Genomic DNA, 23,819 nt, shown 5'->3' on the forward strand with positions numbered 1-23,819 from the left:
GTAGTACAAATGTCCTTGCCCAGCATGGCAGACCATTGGATGCCAGAGATGCCGGCGCTAGGTAGTTGAGGGTAAGGGAAGATAAGGCACTTCAAAGTCCCACTGGGAATGTGTAAGCGGCAAACCAGACCGCCCGAGCACGACCAAGCATGTACGTCAAAAGTCCACTGGAGAACATTCGACCCAATTTAGAGTTAGAGCGGTAGCCTCTCGAAGTTGATGATTATGCGATTGTTTAGATTAGTCCAATTCCATATCCGGTTGGTGTGTTGCGAGCCAGTAGCGAGTGACTGAGGGGAGTGGGCTGGTGGTGGTGTTTTCGCCGGAATCGTCGGACACGCGAGATGGCGGCGACGGGCCACCGATGCAGTGCGGCAGCACACTACACATGTGCTCAGTCCTCGTTCTTTACCCTTCCGTCCTCACTTAATGAGGTAAGGCCTTGCTTGGTATGGTAAGGTAAGGTAAGGTAACAAGAAGTAAATACCTGGTAGGTCATACACACTCGACCTCATTGCCAACAAAGGGCTCCCAAGGTTGCTTATAAGCTTGTGCCCGCCTTGCCGGCAACTCTCCCGTCTCCCTGGATTCCACGTCCTGTGGTTTGTTTAACGTACCGTACCTTTGTGAACCCTCCCTTATACCACGGCAGCTTTTCTTCTCCTATAAACACCGAAACCAACCTCGAGTCGTAAGACGGGTTTCAACGCGGGCTGGTACCTGTCCTCCGACGGTGAGCCTTGCTGCCGCAGCATCCGTAGAGCACCAATCTAGACAACCAGCATCGGCTTTTCATAATGGGCCTCGGCGCATTCCTCGAGCCACTTGTCGTGATAAGCCTCCTCGCTGGAGGTACGCTTGTTAATCGTGACACTGCGTGGAATTCGCCGACAGCTAGCGGTGCATGGGGTCGGGTTAGGCGGTCATCGTCGACCTCTGCTTCCCGTCGCAAGTCATTCGCAACAGACCTATCGGAGGCTGAGGCCGGTAGTAGTTCTTCGGGAGATGAGGACGTGAAGGCGCCGGGATCATGGGGTTGGACGTCAAATAATTCATCAGGAACGTTGCTGAGTCAAGGAGACGAAGAATTGGACCCGCGATGGCATCGAAGGACGATACGCTTTTTGAACTGGAGAAAGACTGTGATATCGCCCAACACTGAGGTCTTCAAAGACCGCCTTCTCAGCCGCGTCCTGCGTCGTTACCCATTTCTGGTCGAGGCTTGGTATTGGGCGCTCATATACTGGGTGAGTACTCGTGTAGGTGATCGGTATGCATCAATGTCGTCCTGACACCACCCAGGTCTACCAGCTTGGCCGTGCTTTCACCACCCTGTTCCTCGACGACACCACTGTCAACGTCGCTCGCAGACACGCCCTGCAGCTGATCCACCTCGAGCAACGCCTTCATCTCTTTGTCGAGCTTCCGGTTCAGGCTTGGTTCCTCGAGCGACCAAACCTCATGCACTGGACCAACAGAACCTACTCGTTCATCCACATCCCCGGCACGATCCTCTTCCTGATCGTCATGTACTATATCTCCACGACTCGCCCCCGGAAGAACCTCCAGAAGACCTCGACAAAGGGCGCATCGCCCACGAGACTGCATAGAACTGTCGGTCGGCTGAACCCTGACATGTACGAGCGGCGGCGGCGAACGATGGCCATGTGCAACCTGCTCGCCTTCATCATTTTCACGGCCTGGCCGTGCATGCCTCCCCGCCTGCTGGGTGATCCCACGTACGAGGGCCCCGATGCGCCGGAGGCCTTGTCCTATGGCTTCGTCGATACCGTGCACAGCAAGGACGGCGAGAGCAGTGTTTGGACCACCAACCGCTTCTGCAACCAATACGGTGAGTCAAGCCCATCGAGGCCACTTGCTGGCCCCTGACTTCCCCCACGCCTACTGACGCAAGGATCCCTTGACGTAGCTGCGATGCCCTCTCTGCACTTCGGTTACTCGTTTCTCATCGGATTGACCGTCGCGACCCTCCCCATCGAGACCCCTCGTCGTCTGTCCTGGAAGCGCATTTCTTTGGTCGTCGGGGGCATGATCTACCCCGCCATCATCCTGTCCGCCATCGTGGCGACCGCCAACCACTTCGTCCTGGATGCTGTTGCCGGCGCCATCGTGTGCATCACTGCCTGGCACGCAAACGGCTTTTTGCTCAACCTGCTTGCGATGGAGGATTGGTTCCTGTGGGTGGTACGGATCCATAAGCCGTCCAAGGCCTTGGTTGATTCGAAGGGAGTACCATTACGGCTTTGAGCGGTAACTGTATGTCTTCAGCCGGTGTCGTTGGTTTTGGTCGGTGAATTAATGGCCTGGTTGGCATGTTCCTAAGGATGGGCAGTCGCTGTGACCATGTTCATCTAAGATAGCGGCTGGCTAAGGTGGAGAAATGATGCCCTAGGATTATCTGGCACGAGGGTTTCTTATAGACCGGCATAATAACAGGCGGCAGCACTGCATTGGATACAGAAGATTCCCAAGCGATCGTCTGGGTGTGCCAATATGTCAGGCTCATCGGCAGTGCTGCATTAATCGTGATGCGAACCGCTCTCGAACGCCGACCGTCGATTACAGCCGCCACCGTGAGGTGCTAGATTCCTAAACCCGTTCGTCTAGTTGATGTAAGAGAGCACAATACGAGAAACAAGACATGCGACGTTGAGATATTTAAGAGTGCCGTAGTCTATCTACTGTACTTTGAAGGGTGTGCGTGCGTGCGTACTGCTTGCTCCGCCTCGCTGCGCTTACCGCTTACGGGCCAGGATCGCGAACGATCCCTCGGAAGTGCCTCCGTAGTGACTGCTGTCCACCATGACTGGGCCATCGTTTCTGCTTCAATCCACTACCACACGGCATATGGATCCTGCGCCGCTCAGGCACAGAAGCGATCGCGCATTTACATCTACTTGACAACTACCGAAGCTTCACGGTGACATTTACGCGTATCCGATCAGAGGGCTGCAAAGTCTACCTTCAATTGGCCAACTTTATCTATCAATCATCGGGCTTAAAGGTAAATTCATCCATGAAACGGATAGTTATCGCGCTTAGGCGGGCGGGGGTTTGTTAGGGCCTAGAGTTCATGTGCCTTGGGCACTAGACAGAGTCCGAGGACTAAGATAGCAGTCCTACCTGCATAATACGGCCAATTTGGCAAAGAAGTAGCGGAGCCTTTGTTGTTGTGAAGAGAACTGGCTTTACTTGTATATCAGTCGCATTGAACGGAAAATTGTCAAATGACGTCTCAACCTTAGCTGTGTGGATGCTTTGGTTATACCCATGACGTCAAGGGACGGGATTTGCGGATCATTCGAGCATCACGGCGGGATCGACTTACCAAGGTAGCCACCCGCCAGTCCTATGTGTAATCGAAGACTTCCTCCGGCCACTTTCGAAAGTTTCTGAGTAACCAGAGACCAATATAAATTAAACATATCTCTCGTATCTCAATCCTACAATAAATATTCAATACCCCATCTTGCAGCACCAGAACAGATCGAAATGGCATCCAATCGAGACCCAATCCTCCCCGGAGGAACCACAAATGCACCGGCAGGTACAACCGGCTCCGCTGCCATTCCGCCTGCGAGCGGAGGTACCGGAGAGTATGGCAGTGCCCCGAATAGTGGCGCAACTGCAGGTCTAGGCAGAACAGAAGAGACAAAGACTTTCCCCAAGAGCACGCCAGAGACCGGGACATACGGCGCCCCTGCAGGAGAAGCCAACTTCACTCCCAGCGATGCACACGGCAGTAACACGGGCGCTAGCATTGGCAAGGGGATCAGAGGTGTCTTTGCGCAGGGACATGTGAGTCGACTTGGTGCGGCGTGCTCCTTTCAGTCTATTAATACTAAGTGACAATATAGGGCATCGGCGAGACAATCAGGGGCAACTTCAACGCTGCGCTAGATGGTTTGGCTGGCAGCAAGGAAGGTGAAGAGAAGAACGCTGCAATTGCGAACAAGGGTGAAAGGGAGTTCACCAACAAGGAATTCGAGCACGGGAGCACCGGTAGGCACTTGTGAGTGAGCATGTACGCAGAGGAGGCTAGTGTGGGAGAGACCGTTGCGGCACCTAGTAATACCCCTTTGTTTGTTGTTGATAGTAGGTTTAGCGATATTTTCCAAGACTGTACAGAAAGGACATTCAGTTGAAGCAGCTCGAATGATCAGCCTGATCCTCTCTGCAGTCGTTTGGGTTCTATGTGTCAATACTCATTGTACTGGACCCATTACTTGAGGCTTTGATTTCGTCGCGATCGGCCGTATCGCCATCACAAGAAAATGCCATCTCCATTCGCGTTAAGTACCGATCTAGACAAGTTAGCCTAGTCATAGGGTTGTGGCTCTCATGTGATTTACCTCCCACAGCCCATCTTTGGCAAAAGAAACGGAGCTTCGACAACAACTGTTCAGTCTCCTCATGCTCTGACGAGCCAGTGTGGTCATCTATCACACAGAGTAGAGCACGGAAAGTAGAATTCATGCTGACAAAAGAGGTCCTTGTTATCTCTGTTAGTTTGATTGTTTCGATCGAAAGTCTGCAAGTATCCCAAGCCATACGGCGGGACGCCTGTAAGGTCAAATGCTCCCTTGAAGTAGAAAGGGCATTGACGTTACGCATGTGTTCCTCACGAAGGATGAGATGGCAGCTTAAACAAGGTCAATAACAATCGTTCTGATAGCTACTGGATCAGTAAGCCGATAGCTTACCATAGAACCACAGTGATAGAATCGCAAAACATCCATGAGTAGGTCTTCTCGTTTCTTATCAGGCCTTCGACAATCTTTTCCATGTCGCCGTCGATAGAAGCGTAGCTTTCGTCCACTGGAACTCCATTCCTTAGGCAATAGACGTACTGGAGACATCTTCCAGCAAGCAGGAACACTTGAGCCGTCATTTGAAGTTTCTGTGAATGCAAGTCCAACGAAAAGAACCCATCGCTGGTATATGACTGCACTTGACTTGCTATCATCTTGTTCAGCGGGCTAGCTGTTTGACAGAGTATCGGCAAGGCGTCGTCGATCGCCGACAGAACAATCATACTGACTCGGTTAACCGATGTTGATGTTATGGTATACAGATTACTCGCCTATCAAGCATCATGAGCGCTGTTTGCCAGTGTAATGGGCTATCTATTGAGCTGGTGTTGGTAGCGACCAAGGTGGCCAGGGTCATAGCGGAACTGAGCGTCAAGTGAGCCTGGTGCGTCATTCCATGGCCACATTCATAAAGCGAAATGAGAGTCTGGGCCTGAATGAGGCACAGATCTGGCTCGGTCTGAGACTGAAGAGTTGTGACAACCATTTTCAAAGCTTTGTATAATTTTCGGTGACGGAGGTGATGGACGTGACCACAGGTTTGCGTTGTTATTAGCATAATTACTAATAGCAGCACCAATACTGCGGGCCTTTTATGTTTCTCGGGTGCAGACTGGGTGTCTTCGCGGAGTTGCTTGACATCAATGAGATGGAACCATTTGTGAAGAGTATCGACGTAGCTATCGATTAAGCCGGAGACCGTAGCCCCACTTTCGAACAGTATATCATTGACCAACCTCCTAAATCGAACAGTAGAGTCTGAGCAGTCATTTGGCAAGCGCCCTGAGATACATTGCAGAAGCTCAAGCTGGGCTTGGGGTGTCAAGTCCAAGCCGCAACTCCCGCGTTCGACAAGGGCGACTGATTCTTGAGATACGGGCGAAGGGTTGGGGGCATCGAGATGCCAAGTGTAATCGCATTTTCTTAACTTTCTGTCATTACAATGATTTCAGTTAGAGATCCAAATTATCATGAAGCAACAATCAAGGGGTCAGACTAACGACGCGCATCTTGTGCAGCGGGGGAGCATTCGATCGCATCGCTGTTTGCGACTACGGCATCTCGCGCAGACATGGGACGCTTTCTCCACGAGTTGTATTGTTGTGGTCATCTTCTTGTATGCTCAGGGACATATCTCTCTACCATCCATGCATCGGCCGACAAAAAATGTCAATTGAGGCTGCTTAAAAATGTGTTTGTGTGCAAGATGTTACTGAAGACTAGGAGAACGTCTGTGGATTCATGAATCGTACCGATGCGCCTGACAGACCGCGTGCCCCACAATAGACAGGGGGGCGGCCGACGCATTAGACGGTGGGTCTCAAGGTAAGCAGCGAATGACAGTTCGCAAGAATGACCAGGGGGGCGGCCGATGGATGCCCTCCCCGTATGAGGCTGTTCGTTCCAAGATAGCGCTACGAGGGAATCCTTTCTGACAAAATCCACGATGATTACCAAACATTCATTTCCTGTACGCAAAGGTTTACACTTATCCATAGAAGGATATGGGCACTTCTATATAAACAAGATCATCGGTGTAAATTTCTAAGGTGTCGAATAGAAACATGCTCTCTGGTCAAAGACTCACAATTGACTAACTACCCTCACTTGACGATGTCACCTTGCAAGAATGTTGCTATTCTTGGAGTAAGTTTGATTCGTCAAACCCCTCTATCAAGGCTGTCTATCCAACTAATTCGATATCGTTATAGGCTAGTGGTCACCTCGGTAAAGCTCTGATTCCAGCGCTTCTGAAAGCCCGGTTTAACGTGACCTGTATCACTCGTCCTGGTAGCAAATCTAGCTTGCCGTCCGGAGTCGCGACCAAGTCTGTCGACTATTCCGATGTCTCGTCCTTGACCGCCGCCCTTCAGGATCAGCATGTCCTCGTTGAAGCATTCAATCCAGCGGCAACAAGTAATCAAGGGCTGTTTCTCCAAGCTGCTCTTGCTGCCGGGGTTGAACGACTCATTACGCCGGACTTCAGTGGTGATCTTTTCAACCCCAACATCGATGAGGTTATGATATTTGAGCCAAAGATGCGCGCCAAACCTGAGCTGGAGAAAATCATCGAGGCTTCCAATGGCACAATGTCATGGACAGCAGTTATTACCGGCCCTTGGTATGACTGGTCCATCGATAGAGGAATATTCTGGGTCAATAAGGAGAAGCGAACTATTACTCGCTTTGGTTCAGGAAACCAAAAGGTCAGTATCAGCAGGCATGCGCTTTGTGGCGAAGCTCTGGTAGCTGTACTGGAAGACCCGGAGAAATTTCGAAACAGGCCTGCATACTTCGCAAGCCATAGTGTGTCGACCAACCATATCATTGATGCCATGAAAGAAATAGGGTTAGGAGATTGGGAAATTGTTGACGTGCCTTTTGATTCGTTCTTTGACGAAGCTCGAAGACTTTGGGAAGAGGACACTGCGAAGGGAGTGGAAAACCGTCTCCAAACGACAGCTTACCCTATGTTGGCTACTGTTTCCTTCATGGATGAGACAAATCGTTACGGTGCAGATTTTGGCGACAAACTGGAGCCAGGCTGGGATGAAGGCGATGCAGTCCTGAAAGAAAACTTGCGGAAATTGTTGATATAGAATACAGGAGTATAGGTAGCAACGTGTAAAGTTTGTTTCAGCGTTTATGACAAGCGCCTTTGGACACTGGTCACTGTTTCTCTATTGCCTACAACGGTCTTCGCCTTTAGGTGTGTCAGTGGAGCATTTTACTGTAAATTATAGCGCATTTCTACCTAGAAGCTAGCCCGCGCTAGAGCCACAAGGCGCTAGTTTTCCAAGGCTGTAAGCCCGCAGATAGGAGATGTAATGTAGATATCTCTCTAGGACTGATTGGGCCTTATCTGTGGACACTTATTTAGCTGACTACAAGCGCTGCGTTTGCCGAATTCGCAACCTCAACTCTTGGACTGAGCAGGGCGCTGTGAACCACCGTATGCATTCTCCATGACATGCTTCACTCTACGCGTCTCAGCAGGCGGACCTCGGCATCCCGCATCCGACTTTGACTGAATGGATCCACAAGCTGGTTCAAGTCCGCAAATCAAACGACAACGCATATCTCAGGCGTGTGATTTTTGCCACAAAAGGGGGCTCAAATGCGTGCCTCCAGCTCCTGGCCCGATCACAATCGAGGGCCCCAATAGGACTTCTGACTGTCTAACATGTATCAAGTACGGGCAACTATGCACGCGTCTAAGACAGCCCAAGAAACGCGGCACGAAGCCTCGTCCGAAATCAGCTAGAGGGAAGCCAAGAGACCATCCTTGTGGTCATAGCATTCGGGCATCTTCAAGAAATGACACACCAGAATCGACAGCCATATCATATACAGAAAATAATTCCGTTAGTCTATCGACACATCATGAACAAGAAGATTCCGAGAAGCCGGCACCGCCCAGTTCCGAGATCTCGCATATCCGGGGCGACTTCTCGATACCTGAGGCTGGCTCCTTCAAGAGCCGCCAGAACATAACGGCCTTAATGGATATTTATCTTGACTCTACATATCCGCTGTAAGTGCTGGGGGAAAATTGCTCTTTGCGCAGCGGCTGACATGACTAGATATCCTTTCTTCTGCGAGACGGAGCTCTTGCTCTGGTGGAGGAATCGGTCATTCTCACATGATCGATCATACTATCTTGGCCTTATCACTATGTGTGCTCTGAGTGCCCATCAAGCCAACAAGGGAGCTCTCTTCACAAACGAACTCCCGTGGCTGCCTGGAAAATCTCTCGCAGAGAAGTTTCTAGCCGAAGCGATTCGCATCGTGCCGTTGACCTACGATACAGTCGGCGATATTAATCTCCTGAGATCGTACGGTATTCTAGCTCTCATAGGTACACAAACAAGCGATACGGACTTGCTGCATCGGTATCTCGGCCTCTATCATGGGCTTTCTGCGCGCATCGGGTTTCAGAACGAGGATCGGTGGCCGTCCTCGTTGAGCCTTTGCGAGAAAGAGACGTGGCGACGCGTGTTTTGGGTCATGTACCGATTAGAGGTTCACAATGCATGTGTCCTTGGACATCCGATCCGCATTCCAGAGTCTCAGACCCTTGTAGGATATCCTTGTGGTGTGCATCATACACCTCTTTTTCCCGGAAGAAACGGGAAATTCGAGAACTGGTTTGCGGGCTGGAATTTCGTGACGGAGCTGTATCGAATACTTGAACATGCCATCAACGACTTCCGCACAAAGCGCACAGCGCAGACAACTGTGCTGTGGAGTAAAGCACCAACAAATACCGAGTCCATTCTCCAGCAATTGTCTGTCATGCAATCGAATCTCATGCCTCAATTCGCCCAAGCAGCAATGAAATCTTCTGACAGTGGGAGCAATAGAAGTGGGTTTCAAGTTGCGAATATTCTCTGTACTATTCATGTGAGTTCTTACTATATTTATCGTTGACACACTTGGCTGAGCATTGACATAGCTGGTTAAAATGGTGGCATTTGCATCAGAGGACACAAACTTCGGGGATGCCTGCCAGACAGCTCAAGACTTGGTCGATAGCATGAGTACCGTCCCTCGAGACTACGTTCGCGCATTTGGGACCCCATTGGTGAGTGTTAAGTGACTTTGAATCAGGTATACCTCATTTGGCTGAGCATTTCGATGTCTTAGATGCAAGAGGTCTTTGGTGTCGGCCACATGTTAACAAGTGTGACCGGTCGTAACCTAACTCCTGCCGAGCACTTGAAGCTAAGAACAATATTGTAAATGATCCTCTAATCTGTGTTATATGCTTAGGCTTTATGCTAACAGGAATAGACTTTCCATGGCCGACTTCATAGAAAGCCTTGGAGACTGTATTGAGTCTGCTACCAACGCAGCATTTCGGCTTCGCATGAGTCTCGCGCGCATTGACCAGGCGATTTCCCAGGCGATACAGAATGAAAGCCCGAGATCAATTCAGTCACAGCAAGCTTCAGCCTGGGCTTCTCAGTCCAACTTGACAGATGATGATCAGACGTTTACTGCAGCGATGAACTTCTTTCCATACGAGAATCTTGAGGGCACGTCTCCATTGGCAATGATCCCACACATGTCTCCGCTCGATAGCTTTGTGTATTCACCAGGGTATCAAGATAATCAATCAATTGTTGAACATAATAGAACCTGAGATCAATCATTCCTGGGATACTCTCGTATCACTGAAACGGCTGGCTTTCAATATCCAGCTCATGTGTGCCTCTATATTATTCAATAATTCGAGACAAGGAGCCTCTGAGCACAGAGAACTCTTTTGTCTCCAGTATCTCAAGGGTATCTAGCTACAGTTTTATTCCTAGCTATCACAAGAACCAGCGGAACTCTGGCACACTTGGGCCATCCATCAAAAGCTCCGTTGGAGTCTCCTGAATATCCAATTTTCTTCCAAGCTTTCTGTCTCTTCGCTTGTTGTCTAGCACCATGAACAGGCTCAAGCAGCCTGCCAACACAAGTCCAGTCGCGCCAAAAGCAGCTGTCGTGGCCAGAGCAGGAATGTACTTCGGTGCCGACTGAGGCGTGAAGATATTGCTGGAGACAAGCCCCATCAAGTTCGCCATCGGCACTCCGATTGATGTCAGGGCCATCCGACGGCCTTCATGCGGGATGTTGTTATTGTACCAGGTGCAGAGAAGTATCGAGGGTGCTCCGGCACCCCAACACATCATGAAAGTTGCGAAGTATGCGACCTTGAGATTCTCAAGAACATCGATGGTGGCGTAGATGATAAAGCCAATGAGAGTAAACATGAAAGCTAATACGATGAACGGACCTCGGCGTCTTGTGAAGTCTGAGGAGAAAGACAGGATAAGGAGCATTACCGCTCCTGTAATGTTAGGCGCGACGGTATAGAGGTTTGTCTTGATGGTCGAATATCCAAGACGGCCGACGATCTGCGGGAGGAAGAGCGCAACCGATTGAAGCGGAACGCCGAGACACACCTCGATGGAGAGAAAGGCGTATGTAGTAGGCTGGCGGAAGATTTTCAAGGAGTCGCGGAGATTGAATGCTTGGTTGACGACGGCGGAAGAGTCGACTTGGATTCGGTGATAAGCTAGCTTCTTCTCTTGTTCGTTCAAGAATCCAGCTCTCTCCGGATTAAGCGGCAGATAGAACCATGCGAAGACAGCGAAGACCACGGTAAGGCAGCCTTCGATAAGGAATAGATACCGCCACGGGTAAAGAGAAGTGTGTTTGATCTGGAATACACCGTAGGCTAGCAGGCCAGAAAAGGCATTCGCAATATTGCTAGAAGCGTAGAAGACAGACATGCGGCGTGCAAGCTCTCCTCGGCGATAAAAAGTAGTCAAGTAATATATTATCAAAGGCAGAAAAGCGGATTCAGCCATTCCTAACAATTGTTAGACGGATTTCTCCTATAGCTGGGCGAACAACACCTACCGAGGAACCAGCGGAGAGCCATTATACCGGCCCAGTTTTGAGCAGTGACTGTAGGGTTATCAGAATTCTCGTTTCAAGACTGTAAATAATCGTGATCGTACCAGCGAGAACGGTCATTGTTCCAAAGACGAGCATCATGATGGGTAGAACTCGAGAGGGGCCGTACTTCTTCCCAACAATCCCCTAGATCGTGGTTGTCAGAAAGCCGACAACGCGCAACCTGTAGTCTAATGAGGGGGTTCATACCAAAGGCGGTGCAGTTAGTACGAAGGGGATATAAAAGATAGACAGAGCTAAATTGTACTGGTTGGACTTGAAGTGAAGATCCTGATCCATGCCGGCGGTTTTGGCATTTCCGAGATTGCCTTTGTCTAAACCGTTCAGAAGAAACATGATAGCCAATACAGGCAAAAGTCGAATGTCCAGTTTACGGCATAGAGCACGCTCAGCCTTGTGATCGAGAACAAACCCTGTTACAGCAGCGGTGTCTTCGGCCGAGCCGAAGTGTGTTTCGCCATCCTTGATCTTGTAAGGGCTGTTGTTGTCATGCATTGGACCAGAAGCCACGGACGCAGCTTTGGCGGACACCATGGTGTCAAAAAGATGCAAATGTATTCGGAAAGAGCTTCAACTGGGAGGCCTTATTGAGTAGGGAATGAATAGGAGCCTTCGTGAATGGTCTTCTAGGCTCTTCTTATACAAAGGCTTGAGAAATGCTCTGCTGGGCCGTCTTTCGCCTTGCTTGATCTGCCCACATTGTTCGACCGATCTTTTCGTCAGTGGACTCAGACGGCTTATCAAAGCGAATCCCGGGCCATCTGCTGTGATAAGCGGCCAGCCCAGTCCCATATCTCGAAGGCTGGTACGAATTGTTTCGGGTTGGTCCAACAAAAAGACTGCTATCTCTAACAAATCTTTTACTAACATCGTTTTCTTGCTGGGTCGATTGGTAAACTGCTAATTCGCTCTTCTAGGCAAAGTGTCGCCTTGTTGGCGCTAGACAACCTTGGAAGCCTTTAGACCGTCTGCAGGACCTCCTTATCTGCTGCTAAACTCCTAATCAGCCCATTTGCAGGCTGAGGACGAGTGACATGGTCACTGCGCCCGATACTCCCTTGTTGTGAGTGCGGGGTCACCTGAAAATCGAAGCCTAGGGACCTGAAAACGATGCCACTACACCTGGAGATACGTTGTCTGGCTAGCGCTTGAGTACGCTCTGCTGGGTCTTAAGATAGCGGTTATGAGCGTCGACACTCCTATCTATCAACGATACAGTCTTTATAAACCATTCCGACGTCTGCTCTTCGAGCCTGACCCGTAGGATGACGATGATGATCCGGTGCTTCTTTCAAGCATTATGCTGATTATAGTTATTAGGATTTCTCTTACTTGAGCCAGTTATTTGTAGATTGTTGAGCTGGTTATAATAGATATGGAGGACTAGCTTATAGGACGAATCAATCGCAAGCCGAATGACTGTCTAGAACTCTATTTCTTCGGTTTAGAATGCCATGACAATCCTATTGATAGTGTCGTCAACAGGCATAAGACTGTGCAGAGTGATGTTTTGGACCTCAATCTTCACTTTGATGATAAGGATGACTCTAACGATGATCACAACATTATCAAGATATGATTCAAGAGCTTTTGCTATAGGCATTTTAAAGAGTCTTGTTCTTAACTTATACTCATTATATGAGTATAGCTTATTCTACTTAGCCTTTACTTAACCTTGAGATTCTGGGTAGTATTTGATCACCAGTCTAGATTTTCAATATATTAGAAATGGGTTTCACCGACCAAGCATCTATTCTCTAGCCGTCTCTAATGGGCTCTATCGTGGAGTTTCTTCTAGCCTACATGGTTAATCTTCGTGTAGCTTGAGTTTCGGCAGATTGGGGTTCGTCCTGTGGCGACAGGTCTCTCTCTAGAGGACAGCTGAATTGCTGCTGAGTGGAAACCAGAGGTGGTGACTGAGATAAGATGGCCGTGTCGCTGACACCCATCATGTGTAGCGGCTGAAAGAAAGGATGACTATTTACGACAGTGTAGGCTTCTGGTCGTAGACATGGCTCTGGCTGAAGCAGCTGAATCAACAGATCCGTTGCAGCGAAGACATATCCTTCCATACCTGGGTAAAGTTCCAAGAGTCTCTCGCTCACCGCCTGTTTTCTTTCCACAGTCGTCAGTGATAGGAAATGTTCCATTCCAGTTTGTCCCAGCATAGCCCCTTGTCTGTCTAACCTTTTAGTTTTGGAGAAGATATCCATAATGTAGTCTCGAGTAAGAAGGAAGCAAAGGATCACTCCCAGCGACCACATGTCGGTCTTGCATGTAGTCTCCTGCGTCTGTAACGTCTCTGGCGCAGCTGCCCTGGTATGATATTTAGTTTTGTGTGCTTGTTGATTCACAAAGGAGGCACTCCCAAAGTCGAGCAGCTTGACCATGGGGGGATCCATGACTGGTTCGTCTCCGTTATAGATCTTGAGCGATACCGGGGGATATATCCAAAGTGGTACCCCAGGAGGCAGCGCTTTGCCCTTCTCTAGGATGACGCGCTTCTTCCTCATTTGGGGGTATCCAAATCTCTCGTGGATGTACTCGTCGCTAAGTTGTCGACTCTCCCATGATGGAGGCTCTATAGCGAAGTTGCTGATGTCGATGTCGTCATGACAAATTCCTAAGGTATGGAGTGCTCCGACAGCACAGAAACAATCGAACGCGATGCTTGGGGTATCTCCAAGCTGGTAATCCTGCGACTGTATATATTCGCTTAATGAAGGTCCTAGGACCTCCATAACGAAGCATCTGTGAGTCTTATCTCTTGCCATAAGGTCAAAAGTTCTCTGGATTTGGGTGATCCTGTCCATTCTAGATATGTGGAATATCGACCTCGGTAGATGCGACAGCAGGCCTTCCATATGTAGATGGTCTGTGGCTGGCTCTTGTGGCCTTACAATCTTGATAGCCATATATGAGGTAGCTGAATCGGAAGATCTGTGTAGACTGTAAGGTAAAGATTGATCTAGAAGTGTGGTTTCATATCTTTTGTGGATATCACGGCACAACGATATCTGCCCATCCCTACCATAGCCTAGTACGAAGAGGCTTAAGTAGCGACCGTCTAGTATATCTCCTTCTCGAATGACACAGTAGCCGTCTTCTCCATAAGGTAGTATATAGTAGACTAGGTTATCATCTGTAAAGTAGATGCTCTTGGTGTCGGAGTGGTATAATGTGGGGAGGGTTGGGCCCATGATCGGTGACGTCGAGGCCTGCAGATATAATAACGGGAGACTCGGAGTGAGAATGCTTTGCTGACATATATTCTAGGTTGTGATGGAGTAAACAGCAGTATCGGATGTAGTCGGGTTTGACTCGGAAAGAAGGAAGATCGGGAAGATACGTTTTATCATAATCTGCCGTGGAAAAATTATGTATCGAGGAGACTGGGGAGAGGCGTCTACGCTTGCTGGCTGGCAGAGTCGAACGGAGCGTGCTTGTGAAGCAACTAGCCGTACCTGAAAGATTGGATCGTAGGTCGTCGGTCGTAGGGACGGCGCCTGTGGGGGAACGAGTCCCGAAGACGGAGCCGCAAAGACTGCGCCTGCAGGAGACTGAGGTCTCTCCTCCGACTGAATAGGAAAGACTGCAGACTGTATCAGGAGCACCCTAACGCCGTAGAACCGTGTTCGTGACACACCAAGCAGCGGTTCGAGTAGGCAATAATTCAATTGTAGACTGAGTCGAGGGGGGGGGCTGGGCGGAAGGTGCACTGAGCACAAGAGTGTACGAAGGTTCTCGCGTTTTCTTGTATGGTTGAAGTCGCTCCAGTGATGTGAATTCTGCTTTATTGTATAAGAAGTTTGGGACTGTGATGGATTGGCTTTGTTTGGTGTTTGGTGTTTGGTGTGACGCTGTCCAGAAGCTTTGGTACGTGGCTGAGTAAGGTTTGGATAAAGGAAGGAGTGACTATTGGAGATTTGACTAAAGCAGCCACGTCTTGTCATAAGTCACCTTATTTAGCTCCTACCGCCAACACGATAGATCCGCTAAGAGACGGAGGATTTATGATGTCTTGAAGATCAATTCTGTTCCTTATCTATAATATACACTCTCTTCGACTTATCAATGCCTCAAGCGCCTCGTCTTTCTTGCATCACCTGGGAAACATCAATCCCTGGGCATCTGGCATCTCGTCGGAGGCGGGAGTGGTTTTCCCATCGAGTCGGCATACTAGAGCGACTGGGGAAGCTTCGCCACGTCCTGGCCTACAGCGAACAGAGCTGTCCTGACTTGCTTGATCAAAGTACTACCTGGATCAAGAGGGAGGTCCTCGATGATGACATTACCGTCGAGCATTTCATCCGCATAGATATGAGCATTCAATACCGTGATCTCTCAAGGATTGGTATCAGAGTACTTGATTATTGCTAGTGTGGCGTGACTGAGACCTTTCTTCTCATTATCCTGCTTCCAAGTGCTCATGCTTGTGGTAGAGTGGAAGACGTTGAGTGTTCTATAAGGCGTTAGCCTGTCTATTTTTCCATATCAACCAGAAAGGCTTGGCTTGGGAGTTGCTACCGATTAAGTATCACCACCGATGATAGGTTCTCGAAGATCTCCTTCTTTACCAAGTCAAATGAGTCTTTGTCGAGTTTCCCATCAAAGAGCTTTGTCACAGCAACCTCTGCCTCAAGCCTCACATCGTTGTAAAAAGGATCACCATGATCCTGGAATGGATGAACGATGGTTACACTATAGATGTTGTCGTTCCCAAACGCGATTGGCTGAACTTCGTGTGTGAACAGATAGGCGCCTGCGAATCTGGGGGGACCTTTGCTGGTAGGAGGCTGTATGAATCTACTCGGGCGCCCAATGTTCACCTGTCGTCCTGCTGTGGCTGGCCTGTTGCCGTTTGCCAACTTGCCAGGCTGGTAGGTTATTGTCGAGCTGGTACTTTAAGATATTGGTGGTCTTCTGGTATATTTAGGTCAGTAAGCTTCCAGCCTCGCATCTAGTAGCTGCCGTAGGTATCTTACGAGTTACTTGTAGGAGTAGGTCGACTGCGACAGAATAAGGAAGCAGAAAGAAGCTGCTCCACAAGGTCATGAGAGAGTGTGTATCTCTTTTCGAGATCAAGTCCTGGAATGTTGCTAGAAAGCTGAAGCGGAACAGGAAGCGCAAGCAAAACGAGACGACTTTTGAAAACGGAGATTTGTCATAGAGGAAAGTTTGTCAGTCCAGCTTGATGACACTCCACCCAATTTGACATTCAGACACCTACGACCATCTCATATGATTCGATAAGTCATATGGGATAACCAGTCCGACTGTTTAGCTGAAGATTGAAGGCCCACAAACAGCTCAGAACGAACTTTTGAAAACACATAAAATTTTAATTTCCTCATAGTATACTTATCTCCGCTTAGACAATTACGGCCAATTGACACGTTTAAACGAATTAATTGGCAGTGATAGCTCCCAAGTGGCTGCAGGTAAACAATGGCCCAGAACACATTAATGAGCACACCATATATCTCAGGGAAGCATGCCAGCAACTATAGACTGTAGAGAAAGGCAAATATAACCAGATACCATAAAATATAGTATACTTATCTATTACTTTTGCCGTAGCACTAGCCACCAAGGTGCCACAACAGTCTAGAATGACTAAGATCCTACAATATAACAAAGACACAACCTACTACATACAGAACATATAGAGAGATAATATACTTATCAAAAGCTCTATTGGTTTAGGAACGTCCCTACCAAATGTGTCAAACTATAGTGGAGGCAGACAAGCAGGAGCAACATAGGCCCGGATTATATTATAGTCTTGAGGCTCTATATCACTACCGCCGCCACCAGAGGCTACACCTACAGCGAAGACCTAGCCTACAGTATTACTATACAAAGACCGAGCCCTCACTGTCAAGCCAAGGAGATATATAATGATTCAACGTTTTCGTATGATGAATTCTATCTAGATTAGACAATAAGTAGAAACGTCGATCTATGACAACATACCCATCAAAATAGTCAAGACAATTACTATCTATCAGCTTAAGAGTAGAGACATAAAGATATTCACTTCTTCAACTATAAAAGCTGCTAAGCTAAAGGACCACCAAGGATAAGTCAAAGGGCTAGATAAAAGTATGAAAGTTATTATACCAATATATAGAGTTATAATATTTAGTATTGCCACCAGCTTTATAAATATTAAAGATCAAGAAGCAACCATCCGATAGATCCTTATATATAACTATATAATCATTTAAAATATTAAGATATAGTTTGTAAGATAGCTTTCTAAAGTAGAGCCTCTTAAGCGGACATCCTTTATTATTATAGAATTTATAGACCCTAAGATAGCTAACGCTATTATTTATACAAGAATAGTATAGAAATAGCGGATCTATAACTGCCAACTCTATAACTAAGCTTATAAGGTAAAGCAATGTTTCCGATGCTGGGATTATAGTCACTTTAGCACTCAATATAATATAGCTTAGACATATAGCCATTATACAGGACTATACGAGCCTAGACACTATAAACAGAAGGGAGAACCTAGCTTCATCTCTAGATATATAGTAATAAGGGCGTCCAACTCTGTATAGTATAGAGTAATGCCTACCTAAAGAGGAGGAAAGAGCTCGCTCAAGTAGAACTAGCCAAACAGACTCGAGGCATCTACTAGGATATCCCCATAAAAGACGAGGATATCTTACAATTCACACTAAAATTAGTAGGAGAGTTACAGCCTTCATCTCTAATTTGTTTAATTTGAAAGCTACTAATTAGTATTATGATATAAGGGACGACTATGTCTGGGGATTTTGCAGTGATCACGGCCTCTACGTAGTACCCTCTGTGAGCCACCAACGGCCACTCGCGGCTCGGCCGAGAAAGTCCGGAGGAGTGGTCCGCCCGGCTGGACGATGACCCAGAGATTGCCTTTGCTATGTTCTCATAGCGCCTTAGTCAGTCAGTCATGATGCATGTTAGATAGCAATGAGAGCGCACATTGAGCAGCTACAACTTTTAGCAATGCTTGCCAGGCAAAATGCCTGCGATTGACCACCAACGAGCACAATCAAGCTGTGATGGCTTTGACTGATACCTTTGCAAGCCTCCGACCCCGTAAAACAGGTTTCAGAACCGGCGCATGAACCTGTCGGAATTCGCAACTGGACAGCGTAGTGGCAACACCCCATCAACAGCAATCAATGGATCGCCGCCGCTTTCGGCTTCATATCTAGGGGCAAACAAAATATCTAACCATGAGAATTCTCTACATTATATAGATCTGTCGGATAATGATAGATTCTTAGAAAGTTTAGAGCTACGATCCTCTATATGACCAAGGTCTCTGTCTCCAATAACACGAATGCTATCACAGATATTTCATAGCTGTTCGACAGAGTTCATGCCACATAATTGAGCTTAGCGAGTATAAAGTCTTTTGTAAGCTCTGTAAGCCTATAAATAGTAGGTAATCACAAGGCCATGTACGGTCTCAGAGGACGTCCCAAAAATTCCCACCCGAGTTGTCAAAGACAGTTCTTTCAGCCGTCTTGCAACAACCTCAAATATTGATTGAGATTGATTTCACAGAACTTTTGAGAAATGAGTCTTTTTGATCATTACATATCGTCTCCTGGTATGCTTACAATCGGAGCCGTCTACGAGACCACCAGGACAAAGAATCGTACACAAAGACTCCACTGAAAGAAGATTCTTTGTAGTTGAGGCAGAAAATGCCTTTTTACTTCGATAAAGAATGGCTTTGTACCTGGCAAAAAATGACACTGCGCATTGTGTTGAGAGGATAAACCTTCTTGTTCGCAACCTACAATAGCGCTTGCGATCAAGAGTGTAAAACTTGCAGTAGCTCGCAATTATATCCTTATTGAGCAGTATCCAGTAGTCAAGTCAGCCCTCCCAGTACTACTAATATTTCGAAATAGGCAACAAAATGGCCTCAAAGTCCCCCCCTTACCCGACGTATCTCGCCGCTTACCATAGCGGAAAAGATGACCACCATGGCATATTTGTCGAAATAAATACGGACCGAAGTGGGTATATCTTTCATGTGGAGGGTAACTTACAACAGGGCATGGAGTTTGTGGTAAAGAAAAGGCCCTTCACACTCTTTTCTCCTACGGGCAAGTCAGTTCAACACATAGGTTGGACATCGCACGATAATTTCGTCAAGATTAGGAATATTTGCAAGACAATTCCTCCACCTCCCAAGCAGTGGGATGGCCCGAGGCCTCTAGTACCACGACATAAAATACGGCACTGTCAACATTGGGCTGCTGACGCCATTGATTCTCTCCGGAAGGAGGGAGTTCTTGAAGCACTTGGACCGGGCGATAATCCAGCAGTCATACTCCAGCAGCCTTCAGAGTAAGTAAATAAGATAGTTTTCAAAGCCTAAGTGGCTTTTACTTCTTACATCGATCAGTGGCAACTCCTTCTTTCCTCTCCCCCTTCAAAACTTCGTAAACGTCGCTCTATCATAGCGTAGACAAACTAGCATATTCTAATCTGAAGCTGAACAAATATTCGGCTTGGATTGGAAACGGACTATCAGTTCCTTTATACATCTAGAGTTGGAAGGATGTATAAAAGCTGCAGATGGACACAATAGGTTTGCTGCGTCCGAATAGTCTTTATTGTACTATGACAGCTCCCTATATCTTCGTAAATAAATATTTTTTCGTAATCATTACTGCAAACTATTGAACATATGCCAAACACGGTAGTTTATCATCCAGCCCATCTCGATAGGCCATTCTTGGAGAAACTGTGGTATCCACTCAGGCCAGTCATCATCCCAGGCCTGTACTATCATCGAGGAGCAATACTCCCAACAACTTGGATACCAGCCCGAAAACTCCCAGTCGATCAAGACTAGAGTTTTATCGTCGCAGACGAGGATATTCTTCCGATTAAGGTCGCAATGCGTGAAGACTGAGTTATGACCCTGGAAGGTGGCGTGAAGCATTCGCTTCAACCACTGGAAGCGGGATGGGACGACGCGGGAGACTTCCTGTGCTCTTTGCGCCATTGCCTCAACCCACTCCTCCTCGGTCTCGCATGGTAAAACGGGTGGAAAGGGGCCCTCATCCATGCCTCCTGTTAGGTAAAAGTCCAAGACAGGCTGCCTCCATACCCCGCCAAAATAATCAGGCGACGATAGAGCGCGTAATTCGTTCACATATTGACGTAGCTGTGAAATTGTGGCCTCTTTATCAGACTGGTCAAAATCTTTCCAAACTTGAGACAAAGTTCTCCCCGGTATATATTCCTGAACAATGAAATTATTCTGGGTCTTTTGGTCGTTGAAAAGGGCGTAAACGGTCGGAACACGTATATTGGTACTTTGTCGAACGAAGAGCATATTCTCGCCCTCCTGGAGCTTGACACGCGGGCCGTACTTGACGACAAAGTGTTCACCGACACGGACAACCTTGGAAGGTCCGTAGGAGGTAAAGAACTGCGTCGAGGCGAGGATATCGACAACGGAGGGCAGCGGGGCCGGCAGACTGTCTGGAGAGGCAAAGTAGGGGAGTGTCGGGCGTGTAGCCATTTTGCCTTCTTGATCCTGCCTTATTCGATCAGCTGCAAAGGCGAGAAGCTTGTTACGAGGAATGACAGTTGAAAGAGGAATGTTTAAGATGAGAAGCAGGTCCAGGGTATGTATACATTCCAAGTCCATCCATTCTGGTTAGGCTAGCAACAGGTTGCTAGAGAGCTAACGACAGCAAAGAAATATCTCAATACACTGTCAGAAAGCGAAAAAGGAAGCCTGCGACACAGAGATACACTGTCAGGAAGCGTCAAGAGGCAATAAAGAGCGTACGTGGTGATCTGGAGCAAGCGTTTTTACTTCTTTCTTCTCATCGTGTCACCGGAAACGGAACACGCGGTGCAGGACAGCGCGCGCGCGCTTGAGACTAACAAGTCAAGCAGCGTATCGCTACAAAGAAGGGTTCCTTTGATACAAGCGACTTGCATTCTGATGTCTTTTTCTTATTCGGTTACATTGTGAGGCGGCCAAAGCGATGATACATATATTTCCGTCGAAATGGTCTTTGTGCTCTAACCCAACAACCGTGTCGAGCGTAGAAGTGGGGATTTTGTTCTCGCTCCACGATTTAGATCGCTAGCGTTGATACTAAACCTTAATCTTTTTCTGCCGCTTTGAGCCCATATCTTGGTGAATTTTCCGCACATGATCAAGATCGACAATCAATGCCCTTTGGCTCTTAAATTTTTCTGTAATTCGCGCTATTTGTCTTGGCCATGCTGATGCTTTGATAGTTCTGGTGTTCTCAGAGACCAGAAGCCTAGATCTCGATGCTAACCTCTAGGGGGTGATCGGGAGAACGGCCTTTTGAGGACGAAGCACGCAATGTTGCACTTATTGAGAAGATTAGATGGGTGAAGACAGGGCCAAAATCGCGGGGAAATGCTCGACAGAACATACTGCGTTGGGGGATAGGGATCCTATCCTTGTCATTGTCAGATGATCACCTTTACTACCATCTGTGATCCACCAAACGGCCAGCAAAATATGCATGACACCACCAAAACTGGACAACTTCACTTATACCTTTCTCGGTCAATATTGAAGCTATTTATAAGCCGTCTCCTGATTTTAAATGTCCTTTTTAATGATACTGGGTAGTTGGCGGTTTAACGCCGATCTGCCATTTTTGACCGCCTTGATTTTCACCCCACTATGCATCTTCTTCCCGTGTGAATCCCATGCTTAATGAAGTGTCTTGTATGCCTGTAGCCGCCACAAACAGTCAAAATGCCTCTGTATACTGAAGAGGATATGGCCTCAGCCTATCTTGAGGTGATAGATGAAGGTTCTTCCGTCCGAAAAGCAGCTCAGAAGTACGGCATTCCTCACCAAAGACTCTCGGACAGACTAAAGAGTGTTTCAGCCAAAGGAGAGATAGTACAACCAGCACAACGCCTATCTAAGGAACAAGAAGCGAAATCCTGCAATTCACACCAAAATTGGTATGAGAATGGAAGCGGCATGTTTCAACGGCTTTACTCCTAAGGTTGTCAATTAGTACTATGATATCCGGGAGAAGGAATATGACTGGATCAGGCCAGAGCTTACTCATAACGCCGATGAGGGTGGAATCATGGCTGGCAATAGTAAGCCAAAGAGCCATCTATTCAGACAACTAATTAATCTATAATCTGACATGTTATAGATGCAGATTGCTTAGTTCTAGAATCCTCAGCTTCAAGGAAGGCCTTCCTGAAGAGCGACCAAGGTAGAGGATGGACCACCTTTATTGAAGCTATCTCGGCGACCGGAGAAGCCCTCAATCCAGGTTTAATCTTTTAGGTCATAGACCTTCAACAGCAGTGGTTCATCAGAACGTTTAAAGAGATAGCCAATTGGCACTATATTTTTCGTGAGAATGGCTGTACAGATGGCCACATTGCGACCCAGTGGCTACAGGACGTCTATCTACCACAGATCGATCTCTTACGTAAGGATGAGTCTGATGCAATGTTCCTAATTCTGGATGGCCACAAAAGCCATACCTCTGTAAGTTCTAAGCTAATTTGGCTGTTTAGAATAGGATAGAAGCTTATAATATTAAACGCGTTCATGAGTATCTGCTTTATGAATAATGTCTATCTATGCTTTTTGCCGGCTCATACGTCACATAGGTTACCGCCACTAGATAATGGTGCTTTTAACACAGTGAAAGCTGCATATAGAAAAGAACTATCTAGGCTAGCCGTTATAACAAGTGCCAGGCCAGTTGATAAGGTCAACTTCATCCAAGCATATGCTACGGCTAGACAGATAGGAATGACCCGGAATTACATCATTTCCGGCTTCCGGGTGACAGCCAACTGGCCAGTTAGTCGCCAAAAGGCTCTACAACACGTTGAGATACAGGCAGATGAGCCTGAGAAGCGTGGGGCTGTAACTATAACACCAGAGCCTGGCGTAGGTGAAGAGCTTACAACGCCATGTACCAGCCGCCACATACTAGATATGAGTAAAGGCCGCTCACCAGGCACAAGAGCTAACTACCGAATGATAGGGAAGGCATTTGATCGTCTCTATAGTAAGTTGGCGTTGAAGGATTGACGGCTTGCCGACCTTGTGGCACAGATTGCTACCCTACAGCCCAAGCGTAGAGAAGGAAGATACTAAATCTCAATAAGAAGTTTATGACTATGACAGAAATGAGTGGCCAGGTACAGCCAAATGGTCAAGGAGATGAATAACCAATTGGTGGTGGTAACGTTGTAGATGAAGAAGAGTTGGTTGAGTCCTTGAGTGCTGAGGAGGAGATTGAGGTTGCTATCCTAGAGCCAATTGTGGCGAGATCCGACCGCGCAATCCGTAGGCCAAGTAGATATAATAACTAAACATCTAATTCTCTATCTAGTATCACTTTCCCTATCAAATTTACCTACAATTGATGATTTGGCCAGGGGTTGAAGTTAGTGTATTTTGTTAGTAATACTTTATAACGATCCTTTCTATCAGTATGTCGATAGGTA

General features: G+C 47.6%; 3 protein-coding genes across 3 annotated transcripts; 2 read left to right on the forward strand and 1 right to left on the reverse strand.

The window, feature by feature from the left end:
- Positions 1–1,272: 1,272 nt before the first annotated feature.
- UCRPA7_6612 (putative integral membrane protein) lies at positions 1,273–2,268 on the forward strand (the record flags this gene model as incomplete). The annotated part of the gene is made up of 2 exons (XM_007919149.1): positions 1,273–1,852; positions 1,931–2,268. The coding sequence occupies 2 exons, from the start codon at positions 1,273–1,275 to the stop codon at positions 2,266–2,268; spliced, it is 918 nt and encodes a 305-aa protein (XP_007917340.1).
- Positions 2,269–3,513: 1,245 nt separating this feature from the next.
- Positions 3,514–4,037, forward strand: UCRPA7_6613 (hypothetical protein; the record flags this gene model as incomplete). The annotated part of the gene is made up of 2 exons (XM_007919150.1): positions 3,514–3,819; positions 3,879–4,037. The coding sequence occupies 2 exons, from the start codon at positions 3,514–3,516 to the stop codon at positions 4,035–4,037; spliced, it is 465 nt and encodes a 154-aa protein (XP_007917341.1).
- A 6,113-nt stretch (positions 4,038–10,150) lies between these two features.
- On the reverse strand, positions 10,151–11,798 carry UCRPA7_6614 (putative mfs transporter protein; the record flags this gene model as incomplete). The annotated part of the gene is made up of 4 exons (XM_007919151.1): positions 10,151–11,133; positions 11,247–11,294; positions 11,348–11,429; positions 11,493–11,798. 4 exons carry the CDS (start codon positions 11,796–11,798, stop codon positions 10,151–10,153), a joined length of 1,419 nt encoding a protein of 472 aa, XP_007917342.1.
- Between the last annotated feature and the right edge of the window lie 12,021 nt (positions 11,799–23,819).

This window comes from Phaeoacremonium minimum, assembly GCF_000392275.1.
Source record: "Phaeoacremonium minimum UCRPA7 unplaced genomic scaffold PA7_03_scaffold_480, whole genome shotgun sequence".
NCBI classification, from domain to species: Eukaryota; Fungi; Ascomycota; class Sordariomycetes; order Togniniales; family Togniniaceae; genus Phaeoacremonium; species Phaeoacremonium minimum.